This window comes from Lutra lutra, chromosome 14 (assembly GCF_902655055.1).
Source record: "Lutra lutra chromosome 14, mLutLut1.2, whole genome shotgun sequence".
Lineage (NCBI taxonomy): Eukaryota > Metazoa > Chordata > Mammalia > Carnivora > Mustelidae > Lutra > Lutra lutra.
In genome coordinates, this window is record NC_062291.1 from 10180789 (window position 1) to 10197391 (window position 16603).

The following is a 16603-nucleotide window of genomic DNA, read 5'->3' on the forward strand; positions in this document are numbered from 1 at the left end:
TCCTCAGACTCGCCAGGCAGACTTCCTCCTTGGGTCCTTTGCATTGACCATCCCTTCTGCATGGAAATTTCCTCCCCTGCATGTCCACCTGCTTCTTCTTCTTTGGATCTTTCTTGATCACCTTCTCAGCGACCCCTTTTCTGACTACCTGTTTATTATTTCTGCCCTGCCTTCTGCTTCCTTCATCCTGAGTCTACTGTTGAGTCTGCTTTCTGACTTTATTTTTTTTTCTTTTGACTTTATTTTTTATCTTCAATTTAAAAAATGGAAGCTGGATGAGGGGAGAGATTTTGTGTATTCTGTTCATTTGGTGCCTAAAGCCGTTCTGGGTCTTTCCCCCACCACCCCATTAAAAGAGGAGAATAGGAAAGTAGCCTGAGGATGAGACTGTCTAAAAGTATGCAGTAGACAAGGCTTTACGGGAGAGGGAGACACTGAAGGTAATGGGAAAGGTGAGGTCATTGTTTTTTTTTTTTTATTATTCTTCATTAATTTTTATTTCTCAGAGAGGAAATATGTTACCAAACTTATGTATTTACATATTCATATTATATATTTGCATATTTATTTTTATTTATTTTTTTTATTTTCAGCGTAACAGTATTCCTTGTTTTTGCACCGCACCCAGTGCTCCATGCAATCCGTGCCCTCTCCAATACCCACCACCTGGTTCCCCCAACCTCCCACCCCCGCCGCTTTAAACCCCTCAGGTTGTTTTTCAGAGTCCATAGTCTCTCATGGTTCACCTCCCCTTCCAATTTCCCCCAACTCCCTTCTCCTCTCTAACTCCCCTTGTCCTCCATGCTATTTGTTATGCTCCACAAATAAGTGAAACCATATGATACTTGACTCTCTCTGCTTGACTTATTTCACTCAGCATAATCTCTTCCAGTCCCGTCCATGTTGCTACAAAAGTTGGGTATTCGTCCTTTCTGATGGAGGCATAATACTCCATAGTGTATATGGACCACATCTTCCTTATCCATTCGTCTGTTGAAGGGCATCTTGGTTCTTTCCACAGTTTGGCGACTGTGGCCATTGCTGCTATAAACATTGGGGTACAGGTGGCCCTTCTTTTCACTACATCATTGTTTTTATATGGCCCTTAAGAGATAGGTGGGGGTAGTATCAAGGTCATAAGTATGGCAGTAAGTTGTGGCCCAGTAGAGACCTCTTTCCCTGAGACCAGACGGAAGGAATTAGGAAGGCTGAAGATGATACATATTGAAGGTAGAGGAAGGTGAACAACAAATAAATTGTATTAATGTCTGATGAATTCTGTTTCCTTGTGTGATGGTCCCATTTATCTGTTGAGATGTCTCTGGAGTACCACCGGCTACTAAAGCCTGATCAACCCGACAGGGGGTGGATGAGTGGTTGAAGGAAGAGGTAGGTGACAGGGGACAGGCGAGGAGAGAGAGCCAAGTGGGTGCAATTCATTACAGAGTTGGGCGCCAAAAGCAGCCTGAAGGCATGTGGGATTTCACCGAGGGCCCTGCTCAGCAGAGAAATATGAAGGTTCTGTGGTTATACTTGGTTGCCATTGTGTTCGCAGTGAGCCAGAGAGTATAATGAAAGCAATATCCCCAAACCAGTTTTGTTTTTTGTTTTTTTAAAGATTTTATTTATTAGAGAGAGACAGAGAGAGAGCACAAGCAGGGGGAGCAGCAGGCCGAGAAAGATGCAGACTCCCCACTGAGCAGGGAGCCCAATGTGGGACTGGATCCCAGGACCCTGAGATCATGACCTGAGCGGAAGGCTCGGCTGAGCCACCCAGCCATCCCCCCAGACCAGCTGGAGATACACTCTTTCATAATATTCTCTCCTCTTGTCCTTCCAGGAGCGATTCAATCCAAGTTCTCTTATTTCTTGTATTGACTTTGCTGGACACGGAGAGTATCTTACTTCCACTACCTCTTTCCTGCACAGGACCGTGGTCATTATTGTTAACCCCACAGACTGTTACAAATGAATTCTTTTTCTGCTCCCCCTCCGCAACCCCGTTCCCTAGAATGTGATGCCTCTGTCGGCGGGATTATTCAAGAGCGAGCACAAAAACCCCGTGCCGCAGTGTCCGCCGCGTCTCCACGTGCAGTTTCTGTCCCACGTCCTGTGGAGCAGGATGCCCAACCAGTTCTTGAAGGTAGATGTCTCTCGAATCAGTGAGCGCCAAGGCTGGCTGGTGCAGTGTTTGGATCCTCTGCAGTTCATGTCTCTTCATATCCCGGAGGAGAACAGGTCAGCCCCATGTGCCCTTTACCGTCTGATTGGGACCCTTCGAAATTGGTGGGTGTTGCTGGGGGAACAAAAGGAAGCTTAAAAATATCCAGTTTCTTGGGGTGATGGAGATATTATTTCACATATTCCATGCTGAAATCTCTTTCTCAACCAGTTCGTTACTGAAACAAAACTATTGTACTGCCCTTGGAGGAGCTCTGGGATATTGCTCCTTTCCTCTTGTTTTCTCTGCGCCCAGAGCAGGTAAGCATTCCGACAAGTGCAGCTGCAACTGAACTTAAGACTCGCTGGTTGCACGAGGTCTGCTCCGGGCTGGGATGGGGGATGTGTGGTCCACAGGCCTTCTTATCCCAAGGCCCAAGCTGATGGAGCAGCTCCAGCCTGAGACACAAGGTTTCCATGGCTAAGCGTGGGTATACAGGAGGGTTCAAGGACACTTGAGGTCTCTGAGAACTTCTTTTTGCTTGTTCACTCCTGTTTTATTGATCCAAGACAGTCATAGTCAAGCCCAAAATAAAGAGGGCGGAGAAGATTTCTCCACATACAGGGAAGAAGGAAGAGGGAGAATGTTTAGAAAGGACAGTATAATCTGTATCATGGGCTGTGGGAGTGGGGCTTTTTAAAAAAAATTTTTTATGTTTATTTTTTTTTAAGATTTCATTTATTTATTTGACAGGGAGATCACAAGTAGCAGAGAGGCAGGCAGAGAGAAAGGGGGAAGCAGACTCCCCCTGAGCCGAGAGCCCGATGTGGGGCTTGATCCCAGGACCCTGAGATCATGACCTGAGCTGAAGGTAGAGGCTTACCCACTGAGCCACCCAGGCGCCCCTAAGCGAGTGTTTTATTTTATATTTAGTATTGTCCTTATAACAGATAAAACAATGAGTTATTTCTTTTCTTTTCCTGCAGTTAAAGCCATAGCTCATTAATGTATGAATATTGCTATGAGCAGTTGGTGGGGGAAGACAGATTAAACTGATTGACATCTGTGCTTTGTTTTGCCTTCACCTAAGTGTAGAGTTGGAAGACGTAGACTCTACATCCTTCAGACTTCCCTAATTCATTCATTCCACGAATATGTCTTAGTTCCCACTGTGTCCCTGGCACTGGATAGTAAATGGTGTACAAAATAGACATGACTCTTAAATCTTAAAAGATTTCATGGTCTGTAGGGAGGAGAGGTTCTTTAAAGGAAGGGACAGGGTGCCATAAAGTGAATAATGGTGGGTATATGGGAAGGTGGCAGCAACGGTGTAAAATTGTAGAGTCCTTAGATGTTTCTAGATACTGACACTTTGAGAGTGATTAGACAGTAGAGAAAGTTGTATTCCTCAGTAGGAACCTAGAATGAGGATATTCTTTGTTGCTACCATGAACGGGTTTATGTATATTTGACCATTGGCCAGACTGACAGTCTTCTTGAGATACTGAGAGGCTTAGCTAAGACCTGGGAATCATTGTCCACTATACTGTGAGGTCTCCCTACTCAGTTATACCTTCCCTGCCTACTCAATTATACCTTCCCAAGAATTGGCTGCTAGCAGCTGAGGCCCAGGTGGTACACAGGGTGGGGAATCATTTGCTTTGAGTTTCCAATGCATAAGCTTCTGGTTCTGAGATTTCGGAGGTGCAGTCTCAAACAATTCTGCACCATCAGGCTTTCAGTGGAATACCTTTGAGCCAGGCAGCGTAGATACAGTTGGGCACGGGCAGAATGATAGAGTCCTAAGGACAGTGATGGAGCTTAACAACAAATAATCACAGGAATTACCCAGCACCTACTGTGTACTGGGCTAAGTGCATGATAAGTATTAATACACAAGTCATATAACCCATGTTCTGATGAGTTAATATTAGAGTCTCACCAGGGATGTTTTCCTAAATGAATGAGTCTCTCCCCTTATTGTGAATGTATCAGGTTTCTCCTTTTAATTCTACAGTGTCACCTATAAGCCATCTTAATAATATACTAATAAATAGTATAGAAAATTTTGCACATCTAAAAGAATTATGTGCTTTAAAAAATTGAGTCTATTTTGAAAGGAATGGCTTTACTGTAGGCATATTCTGGCCACACTTTTAAGGTTTTATGTGTTAGAAGGGCATGATAAAAAGCAAAATGACCTGAATTAAGAGCCCAGTGTAACCAGATTCCCAGTAGAAACTTTCCCAAGTGCAATGTCACAGATAGTGTTTGTTTTCCCGAGCTGCACAAATCTGGTGGAAACCAGGGCTGCGTTGGTGGACATGTAGGGGCTGTGTGGGATGTATGAGATGGTAACTCCTGTCAGAGGAATTAGTCCTCCAATCCTTCTAACTGTCAGGGTAGTAGCTAATCATGAATCAGAGACAAGGTCAACGTAGCCCAAGGCAGAGTTTCCTCATTTCCTGAGCCAGTTTAGCCAAGTTGGAGAGGGACATTCTAGATTTTCCAAGGAGTGCTTACACTTTGAAAGAAAGGGAGTCCCCACATCCAGGTGGAGATCGCATCAAAAAGCGGCGCCCCAAACCTTGGGGTGATGGAAGATGGAAAAGCTCCAAGTGCCGCTAGTTGGAAATTTCCAACGTAAAATTGTACACATGGGAAAACCTGTAACATACGTAGTACTGATTAAGGAAAAGCAAAACCAAAAACAAACCACTACACTATCATGAAACCTGTCATAGAAAAGTATTTTAAAAGAAAGTGTTTCCATAACTTTTTTTGAAATTTACGATGTACGCAGATTTCTCCTGCGATTCAGAATTTTGAAAAGTGTCCCACGCTTCACCTTGCTGCCGCGCCCCCCCTTCCACAGGTCCGTTGACATACTAGAGCTGACGGAGCAGGAGGAGCTGCTGAAATTCCACTATCACACTCTCCGGCTTTACTCCGCCGTCTGCGCTCTCGGGAACCACCGGGTGGCGCACGCCTTGTGCAGCCACGTCGATGAGCCTCAGCTCCTCTACGCCATCGAGAACAAGTACATGCCGGGCTTGCTGCGCGCGGGCTACTACGACCTGCTGATTGACATCCACCTGAGCTCCTACGCCACGGCCAGGCTCATGATGAACAGTGAGTTCATCGTGCCCATGACGGAGGAGACCAAGAGCATCACCCTTTTCCCTGACGAGAACAAAAAACACGGCCTTCCGGGAATTGGCCTCAGCACCTCCCTCAGGCCACGGATACAGTTTTCCTCCCCCAGTTTTGTAAGCATTAATAATGAATGTTACCAGTACAGTCCAGAGTTCCCGCTGGACATCCTCAAGGCCAAAACCATTCAGATGTTGACAGAAGCTGTTAAGGAGGGCAGCCTTCATGCCCGGGACCCCGTTGGGGGGACAACTGAGTTCCTCTTTGTACCTCTCATCAAGCTTTTCTATACTCTGCTCATCATGGGGATCTTCCACAATGAGGACTTGAAACACATCTTGCGGTTGATAGAGCCCAGTGTGTTCAAGGAAGCCACCACTGCGGAAGAGGAGACGGACACGCTGGACAAAGAGCCCAGCCTAGAAGACTCCAAGCCAGATGGAGCTGGCGAAGATGAAGCCAAAGGGGGTAAGAGGCCCAAGGAAGGCCTGCTCCAAATGAAACTGCCTGAGCCAGTTAAATTGCAGGTAATCAGAAAAAATGATTTCAGTCAATTTCAGAGTCACTAACTGTGAAGGTATTGATAGTTACCTTTGTCTCCTTTTCTCTCGGGGCTTGTGTGTGTGCTTTGGTGTTCCTATATAATGATAGTTTTTCATAAAATTAACCAACTTCCTGTTGTGCTTAGGGATGTGTCCATATAATTTTGTTGCATTTAGAATGGAATTTGTGATTTTTCCAAGGGAGTCAATTGACAGTAATTCATCAGAGATACCTTTAGTAATTTGCGTCTGTGTGTGTAGGTCTAGGTGTCCACCTGCCAGCCCTTTTTCTCCTCCCTCTTAATTCACAGCTGGAATGCCTGAAAATTGAAGGCACCTCACTCCCTTTCTAACCTCGCCTCCACTCACTCCAACCCTCGAATACTTGTTTGCCAGTAGGTGTGCCCATTCTCACACAGCAAGGGTTTGCTTCCTGCATGTATGTTTCTAAGAAATTAAAGACATCGCCTATTTCTTGTGCTCATCAAGAAGATGTCTAAGGATCGTTTCTTCACATCTCTTTAGTTCACCAGAGTCCATTTGATGGTTTGCATCATTGACAAGCGCCCTTGCTCTTCCTTCCTTAGTTGACGTTGATTGAGCTCTTCCTCTGAGCCAGACACTTGGTTCTGGATGGAGGAAGCAGATATGGACTCTACCTTCCAGACGTTCACAGTCCCTAAGGGAAATAAGCACTTGTTTATCTCTCCATGCTAAAATAGTTTATTGCTAATTGCATTAAATGAACTGAAGGAAAAGAATGGATGACTAGAAAAAAAGGAAATATCCACTGGATTACTGCAAGAAAGATGGGGGAGTCCTGTCTGAGATGGTGGCTTTTAAGCTGAGGTCAGGTGGATGAGCCAGAGTCCAGTAGACATGAAGAAGGAGCAGGAGGATTGTTCTAGGAGATTTTCACCCAGAGCATGTAGCGCAACAAAGATTCTGAGACAGAAAAAGACCAGTTAGCTTAATGAGCTAAGGAGAATAGGTCAAGTAGGCAGAGGGCAGTTCATGTAGAATCTAGGCATTTGATAAAACCAGCCATATAATAGACTTTAAATTTTATCCTAAGTTCAGATAAAATCACTGAAGAATTTTTTTTAAATCACTGAAGAATTTTAACAGGAAGTTTTTATTCTAAAAAAATTTCTGATGAAAATCGATAAGGAGAGAAAAGGAGGGTCATCTAAAGTCCACTTAGTCAAGAAGCTGTCATGTTGGTCCAGATACAAGGGAATGATGCTTACACTAGGGTGGGGTGAAGGGCATGGAGAAGGAGGGTAGATGATAGGGCTACGTCAGAGCTGGCATTGGCAGGAATGTGCCTGTTGTGGTTGTGAAATTTTCTTTAACTACCGCCTTCCTTATATGGTATTATATAATATTGGTTGTTGGTATTATATGATTTAAATGTTTTCCTAAGCACGGGCAGAACATTCGCTCGTAGGCATGTTTCTACCAACATACACTGTTGGTTAAAAATCCTTTTGGATTCAGGTAGAAGAATACCCAACTAACCATTTCATGAGTAAGCGATGGAACCACTTAATTAATTTACATGAGAAGTCTGGAGGTACACAGTCCTAAAATTCATATAGTGGCCCAATAATGTCCTCGAGAACCTGGCCGTTAATATTTTCCTGTGCTCCTCAGTGTGTGGTTTTCATCCTAAAGTGAAGTGATCGTGTCACTCATTACCCAGTTGTACCCATTTTTGGAGGGAAAAAAAAAAGGTGTTCTGGTCTTTTATTTTTGATGAGAAATCTTTCCCACAGGACCCCCTGGCTAACTTCTCCTTATATGTCTTATTTGCCATAGTACCTGTGGCTGAGAGGAGGCCAGGATGGTAAGTGTCCACCAGAAGAATGTGTATTTACCCTTTTGGCTAGAAAAATTATGTCTTATCCCCTGGGAACAACCACAGCTTGCACAAAATCAGAATTCTGTTCGTAGAGAAGAGTTGGCCACTAAGCATGTCTGCCACAGATTTTGATCTGATACACATTCACCACATAAAGATCCAGAAATTAAATCTCATCTCCTTTGTCAACATCTTTTTAGATGTGCCTGCTGCTTCAGTACCTCTGTGACTGCCAAGTCCGGCACCGGATAGAAGCCATTGTGGCCTTTTCCGATGACTTTGTAGCAAAGCTCCAAGACAACCAGCGTTTCCGCTACAATGAAGTGATGCAAGCCTTAAACATGTCAGCTGCCCTCACTGCCCGGAAAACGAAGGAATTTAGATCGCCCCCTCAAGAGCAGGTACGAGAGTGCAATGGAAATCCTTCCTTTTTACTTTGGGTTTTACATCATCCAGGATAGAGTAATTGCAAAGTTATATCATAAGTTACAAGTGTGTTGTTGTTTTTTCCCTTTCTGTTCTCTTTAAGCCACATTGATTTAGTCAGTAATTCTTAGTTTCACCAAAAAAAAATAACCCAGTTAGTTTAAACAAACAAGAGACTTACTGAAAGCTATCATGTGTATTCTAGACTCTTGGACAAGACTGAACTTCAGAATCTGGCACATCAGTCTTGTCCAAGATCTTCGTTGGCTGACAAGGCACCACCCCAGTGAAAAGGAGCCCCTCCTTTCTAAGAATTGATGTCAGATACCTTTTCTTTGGTCCCTCCTGAAAGACCAAATGTCAGTGCCCCAAGGCTTGCCCAAAGATGGATCACCTGTTAATGGTTCTTCTGGTTGCTCACTCCAAACCCACCTCTCTCCCTACAATACAGTAGAACCAAGGGCACGTGCCTGATCCAGACAATGAGCTAGTCTGGAATCTACTTCAAAATGGGATGCCTGGTGTGGGAGATTTCCAAGATGGTGGTGAAAAGGTATAACCACCAGATCTCATCTTCAGTCTCTTGCCCTTAGCATTTCCCTCTCAAGATACCTCTAAGTGAAAATGTTTAGGGACTAATAGCAGAAGTTGTCTTCTCACCAGAATGTAGTTTCTTTGAGGGAGGTGTCATGGAATTTTGTTCATTGCCGTGAAGAGCATTTTTGAGCAGAAAACAAGTCCAAGCCCTCCCAAATTAACTCCATTTGGTAAACTGCTATCAAGGAGGTTCCTGCTTCTGGAAAAATGAAGTACATGGGCCTTCTCGATTCTTCCTTCTAAGTACAACTGTAATCCTGGAAATTACATAAAAGATTAGATAGGAAGACTCTAAAAGGTAGAAGCAAGGAGACTGGCTGTGGAATTGGGACCTGAGGAACAACATGGTGGTGAGTCCCCTGGGTTTTCTTTTTGCCTCATCTATCTCAGACTTGGGGCTAAAGGAGCCCACAGTGCAGAAATGCCAATGGGCATCAACAAGAAAAGCCCAACCAAGGGCTTCTATGTCTAGCCAGAAGACCATGGAAACTGTCTTTCTAGCAAAACCAAAAACTTGTAGGGACTAACCGTAGTACTCCAGTCGAACACTAGATGGAACTGTGCCTTACTGCCACCCCAACCAGCAGACACTGAGTGGGGACCCCAGATCTCCACCCTCACCAGGCTGCAATGAGGTGCTCCAGGCAAAACTGTAGGGAGCTGGGACTTCATCCCTGATGACTGGTAATGTGGCCTGCTCCTTCCAGAGCGTCAGTAGAGGCCAGAGAGGGAGAAGTAAGTACATGGCACTTTTGCCCTTTCCAGTCAGGGTTGTATGAGTATAGGTCTAGTGGGGAATTGGATTTCCCAGCCTTGCCCAGTGAGAACAAGGTCTTCCTCTCTCATTGTTCATGGAAGCTGAGTGAGGAAATGGGCTTCCATTCCTACCAGGCAGTAGCAAGTAACAAGGCAGCTCAAACTCTTCTCCTGCTAGGTAGTGTCAAAAGAAACCAGACATTTAAATAAGATCCAGAAGTCTCATAAGACCAAAATGTCAAGGTTTCAATTAAAAAAATCACTCATCACACCAAGAACCAGGAAAAACTTAAAGAAAAGATATTCAAGAGGTACCAACTCTGAGGTGAAAAAGATGTTAAATTTGTCTGACAAGGCTTTTAAAGCAGCTGTCATAAAACTGCTTCAAAATGGGGCGGCGGGGGGGGGGAACTCATCACAAAGAAATATAGAAATAAGAACCAAATGGAAATTTTAGAACTGAAAAATAACCAGAATAAAGAAAGCTTAAGTGGATGGACTTAGTAGTAGAAGGAAGGAGAAAGCGAAAAGAATCACTGAACTGAGGAGAGAGCAGCAAGAATTACCCAGTCTAAATTACCATATGATCTCTCTGGTATGAGGAGTCTGAGAGACAGGGTGGGGGATTGTGGGGGGAAGGGAAGGAAAAAGTGAAACAAGACGGGATCAGGAGGGAGACAAACCATTAGAGACTCTTAATCTCGCGAAACAAACTGAGGGTTTCTGGGGTGGGGGTGGGGGGGGAGGGAGGGGGGTGGGGTTATGGACACTGGCGAGGGTATGTGCTATGGTGAGTGCTGTGAAGTGTGTAAGCCTGATGATTCACAGACCTGTACCCCTGGGCAAATAATACATGATATGCTAATTAAAAAAAAAAATTACCCAGTCCAGGGACATCTGGGTGGCTCAGTCAGTTAAGTGTCAGACTTTTGATTTCAGCTCCGGTCATGATTTCAGGGTCATGAGGTCGAGCGCCACCTCAGGCTCTGTGATCAGCTGGGAATCTGCTGGAGATTCTCTCCCTCCCCCTCGTCCCTGCTCCTGGGCATGTGCACACGCTCTCTCTCTTAAATAAATAAAATAATCTTTAAATAATAAATCTTACTATTTAAAAAATAAGCAGATTTAAATAACTTTTAAAAATAAGATAAATAACTTTAAATAAATAATCTTTAAAAATTAAAAAAAGAATTACCCAGTCTGAAAAACAGAAGAAAACATAAAGGCCTCAGGAACTTGCACATATAACAGAAGATCCGACATTTGTGACATTAGAGTCCCAGAGATGGGAGAAAGAGGGGGAACTGGAAATAAATAAATAAATAAATAAATAATGGTTGAAGCTTTTCAAGTTTGGAAAAGGGACAAGGAAAGAGACTCAAGAAGCTGAATAAACTAGGTACCCAAAGAAATCTAAACCAAGACTGTCATCGTCAAACCTCTGAAAACTAAGAACACAGAAGAAAATCTTGAAAGCGGTGAGAAAGAAATGACACGCAGAGAAGGAAAAGCAATGTGAGTGACTGCGATTCACACTGGCCAATGCAGGCCAGACAGAGACAGAAGAGGCACACCATTTTTCAACTGGAAAAAGACTGAAAACCCAGAATTCTATAGGCAGTAAAAACATCCTTCAGGAATGCAGGGGAGACCAAGACAGTCTCCAATGAAGGAAAACACTGGGAATTGGACTTCAGCAGACAGACTCTGAAAGAAGTGTAAACCAAGTCCTTGAAATAGAAAAATGACAGGAGAAGAAAATTGTGAAAATCTGGAATGGAGGAAGAACTATGGAAGATGTTAAAGCATGGATAACTACAATGCATTTTCCTTTTCATTTTGAGTTGTCTAAGTTATATTGGTTGGTTGAAGCAAAAATGATAAAGCTGTCTAATGTGTTCTAGATGTATTTATAGGAAACACTTAAGACATATGTAGTTTATTTTTTAATTTTTAAAGATTTTATTCATCTGTTTATTTTGGAAAGAGACCACGTGTGGATGAGCTAGAGCAAGCATGGGGGGAAGGGTAAAGGGGGAGGGACGAGTTGACTCCACCCATGACCGTGACATCATGACCCAAGCTGAAACCAAGAGTTGGATGCTTAACTGACTGAGCCTCCCAGGTACTGCAAGATATTTTGTATTGTAAATAAAGGAGGATAAGGGGTCTAAAGGGAGGTAAATTTTCTGTGCTTCACTCAAACCAATAATATATTGATGCCAGTAGTCTGTAATGAATTATGTATGTATAATGTAATATCCAGAGCAACCACTTAAAAAGCTATAGATAGAGATATACTAAAAATTAATTAATTAATTAATTAAAAATGCCAGAGTTAATTCAACATGAGATCCTAAAAATGGTTTAAGGAACCCATAGCAAGTTGGGAAAAATAAAGCAGAACAAACAAAAAACACACAAAATTACAGATTTAAGTTACAGCACATCAATAAAGTCATGAATATAGATAATCTAAATATACTAATTAAAAGGCAGAGATTGGCAGAGTGGCTTTTGAAACTTGGCCTGACCGTATGGTCTTAGGTTTCTAGGAGAAACTTATATCAAATAGAATGATGTAGATAGGTTGAAAGTGAAAGGATGAAAAAAGTTACACAGATATAGATAGATACATTTAATTTAAATTTTAGGTAGTTAACGTACAGTGAAAAATTGGTTTCTGGAGTAGAACTCAGTGATTCATCACTTACATATAATACCCAGCACTCATCACAAGTGCCCTCTAGTCTATCCCCCACCTCCCTCCCTCCACCAACCCTAAGTTTGTTCTTTGTCATTAGGAATCTCTTATGGCTTGTTTCGTTCTCTCCTATTTTTCTTTTCTCCCGTCCCATATGTGCCGCTTCCCCATGGTGCACGAGAGCAGAATGAGGCACAAACAAGTCAGGTGCGAGAGACAGGGAGCAGGGGTGGACAGTAGAGAAGACTGTTGCCCCGAACAACTGCTCAGTCCCGTATTTATTAGATACAAGATAACAGTCAACAAGGGAGTAGAAGAAGGCTGTGCATTAACCAGATGCCTTGTAGGTAAACAAGAAGGAATATCACTTATACATTGATTATAAATCTTACAGATAAGCAAGGATAACAAAGAAGGATATGTTTGGTCACGCAGTATGGAATTTATAGGGGAGCAAGCACATTTAAAAGGATTATCTTGATTAACGGCAGGCTGTCTCTGAGGCAGGGGAGATAATGAAAAAAATGAAGCAGGTGGCGTTCCACCCTGAGCGGGCCAGGCGTTCCTGGCTGCTCGGCTTCCAAGCCGTAAATCATCCTCTCCCCCAGAGACCTGTTGCTAATGCATGTTTTTCTTAAGGCAACCTTTAAGCATGCTTGCCAGACTAGTGCAATTTCTCATGGGTTATATTTTAAGCAGTACATTGTTTTGAGGGATGGTTACACATATTTTCATTTGTCTTTCTTAAATTCCACATATAAGTGAGATCATATGGTACCGACTTATTTCACTTAGCATAATATATCCTAGTTCTATCCGTGTCATTGCAAAGGGCAATATTTTATTCTCTTTGATGGCTGAGTGACATTCCATTGTGTGTGTATGTATATGTATATATATATATATACACACACACCGCATCTTCTTTATCCGTTCATCAGTCAGTGGACATTTGGGCTCTGTCCATAGTTGACTAATGTTGATAATGCTGCTGTAAACATCTGGGTGTATGTATTCCTTCAAATCTGTGAAAAAAGGGGTGTCTGGGTGGCTCAGTGGGTTAAATCCTCTGTCTTCGGCTTGGTTCATGATCCCGGGATCCTGAGATCAAGCCCCGCATCAGGCTCTCTGCTCAGCAGGGAGCCTTTTCCCCCATCCCCCGCTTGCCTTTCTGCCTACTTGTGATCTCTGTCTGTCAAATAAATAAAATCTTTTAAAAAAATATGTGAAAAAAGATATATTATGAAAAAGTAGGTGTATATCAGAACAAAGAAATTATCAGAGACAGACAGGGACATTATACAATGATAAAAGAGCAACTCGCTAAGAAGACAAATGTACATGTACTAAATAATAGAGCTGAAAAATATGTGAGGTCCACACAGATAGGACTGAAAGAAGAAATAGATAAATACACAATTATGGGGGAGACTTCAGCACCCCTTTGTCAATAATTGATAGAAAAGCTAGAAAGAAGTCAGCAAGAATATAGGAAAACACAACCATCGCACTACCGAACAGGATCTTTGGATATTTGTAGAACACTCCACCCAAGAATATATTTTTTTTTCAAGTTCCCTTGAAACATTCTCAATGATTGACTCTATCCTGGGCCATAAAACAACCTAAACACATTTAAAAGCACTGGATTTTTTTCATACAGCATCTTTTTGCTGACCACAATGGAGTTTAACTTAGAAATCAATAAAAGAAAGGTAATAGGCAGTCTCCCATTACTAGAGAACTAAAGAACACAATCTTAAATAACTCTTGGCAGAAGTCTCAGGGGAAATTTAAAAACATATTGAACTGAAAGAAAATGAAAATATGTTAAATATTTATATTAAATTATATTTAATGTTAAATATAATTTAATGTTATATTAAATTTTACATATGAAAATTTGTGGGAATAGCCAAAGCAGTGCTGAGAGGATAATTTATGACACTAAATACTTAAAGAGAGAAAAATATATCAATAATCTAAGCTTCTGTCAGAGACATTTAGAAAAAGAAGAGTAAAATAAACCCAAAGCAAGTAGAAGGAAGGCACTAACATAGATAAAAGCATAAATCAATGAAATTGAAAACAGGACAATTGAAAGAAATAATGAATCTAAAAACTGGCTATTTAGAAATATCAAATCTACAAAACTACTGAAAAGGCTAACAAAGAGAAAGAAGACCAAAATTACCAATATCAGGAATGAAATGAGGTATCACTACAGACCCTGCAGACATCAAAAGGATCAGGTGGGAATGTATGTGTGCATTTACTGTATGATTCCATTTATGTAACATTTTTGAAATGACAATAGTACAGAAATGGACAATAGATTAGTGATTGACAGGAATAAGGGATGAGGAGCATGTGCGAGGGTAGTGGATGTGATTATAAAGGGGTAGGAGGAATGATTGTTCAGGTGATGAAATTGTCTTCTATTTTGATTATCAGTGTCAGTGTTGTGGTTGTGATATTGTACTGGCTGTTTTGTAAAGATGTTACCCATTCCCAGGGGAAACTGGGTAAAGGATATATGGTATCTCTTTGACTATGTCTTATCATAGCATATGTGTATTATCTTAAAATAAAAGTTAAACAAAAATTCACGTAAAAAAACTCTAAAAAGCAAACTTACAGTTGTTTCCTCAGGGGAAATTATGAAACCGCAACATTCTTTTCTTCATTCATAAATGTAGTATTTTTGTGTCTAAAGCTCAAACAAATGGAGTTTGTTGAAGTTTATTTAATTGAACCATTAATGTTAGTAAAAGCATAGCCATCCATTTTATTTTCTACTTGGATTTTTCTTCATCTTTACTCTATATCCTTCTCAAAAAGTATTCTTTAAAGTACTCCAGGAAGTTTAGAAATTAGCAAGACAAAAATGGAAATCTAGGAGAAGCATAAAAAATATTTTTAAAATAATATTTAGATTTTAGTTGATTTAAGAGCCCTAAGTACACAAGGGTCTAATGTACTCTGGAGTTGAGAAAAGGGAAGCAAATTATGGGACGATTTTGGAGCAAGCTAGGCTTTGAATAGTATTATTTATTTTTTTTGGTATTCATTGTATTGAGTGATAATGATTTTTCATCTGTTGGGCTGCAATTTGTGAATACTCAAAGATTTGAATATCTTTGGTTTTTATGATTTTTTTTTTCTGTGTCATTCCTGAATTCACTGTTCTTTTGCTCACCTCTTTCTTGTTTTTCCAAACTTTCAGATCAATATGCTTCTCAATTTTAAGGATGACAAAAGTGAATGTCCATGTCCTGAAGAAATCCGTGACCAGCTCTTAGATTTTCATGAAGATTTGATGACACATTGTGGTAAAGTCTTCTTGACTTACAACTCTTATTAGATGTGTTATATATTTATTTATTTACTTATGTGTTCATTGAGAATTAACTGACATACACCACCATGTAAGTTTAGGATGTACATTGTGATTGTTTGATTTATTTATATTGTGAAATGACTACCATAATAGGTTTCACTAAGATCCATCTTCTCATGTAGATGGAAGAAAAAGAAGAGAAGAAATAAAGGCATTTTTTCCCCCTTGTGGTGAATACCCTTGGGAGAATAAGTCCCAGAACTTTCCTGTATATCATACAGCAGTGTTAGCTACAGTCATTATGCTGTATGTTGCATCCCTACAACTTATTTAAAGTTTGTAACTTTTGACCACTTTCCTTCAATTCCCTTCTCCCTACTATCCCACCTCTGATAACAAGTATGGTCAGTTTTTCTCTGAGTCTTTTGTTTGTTTTTAGTTTTCCACATATGAGTGCAATCACACAGTATTTCTCCTTACTTTGCCTTATTTCTCTTAGCATAGTTCCTTCAAGTTCTGCTCTGTTGTCACAGATGGTAAGATTTCCTTGTTTTTTTTTGGCTAAATAATATTCCATATCCACAACATCTTTATCCATTTATTTATCGATGGACACAGGTTATTTCCATATCTTGGCTATCGTAAATAATGCTGCTATGAACATGGCAATGCAGATACCTTTTTCAAGTTAGTGTTTTAATTTCCTTTGGATATATTCCCAGAAGTGAGTTACTGGATCATATGGTAATTTGGTTTTTAAAAAAATTTTTGAGGATCCTCTATACTGCTTTGTTTTTTGCTATTGAGTTATAGGAGTCTTTTATATATTTTGAATATTAACTCCTTATCAGATACTAGTCTACGTACATTTTTTTCTCATTCTGTAGTTGTCTTTTCACTTTGTTAGTGGTTTATTTGGTTTTTATGGAAGCTGTTTAGTTTGATGTAGTCCCATTTGTTTATTTTTGCTATTGTTGCTTGTGGTTTAGGTGTCATATCCAAAAAATCATTGCCAAAATCCATATCAAGGAGCTTTGCTTTTACATTTTTTCCTAGGAGT

At 41.0% G+C, this 16603-nt stretch overlaps 1 protein-coding gene across 8 annotated transcripts in view; it reads left to right on the top strand.

The window, feature by feature from the left end:
- The window catches only part of RYR2 (ryanodine receptor 2), a 738447-nt gene that overhangs the window by 514323 nt on the left and 207521 nt on the right, over positions 1-16603 (top strand). For all 8 annotated transcript variants that reach the window (XM_047702071.1, XM_047702073.1, XM_047702075.1 and 5 more), the window contains 4 exons: positions 2012-2238; positions 5037-5841; positions 7921-8121; positions 15430-15535. In XM_047702071.1, coding sequence (XP_047558027.1) covers positions 2012-2238; positions 5037-5841; positions 7921-8121; positions 15430-15535 — 1339 coding nt within the window. The remainder of the gene's footprint in view (positions 1-2011; positions 2239-5036; positions 5842-7920; positions 8122-15429; positions 15536-16603) is intronic.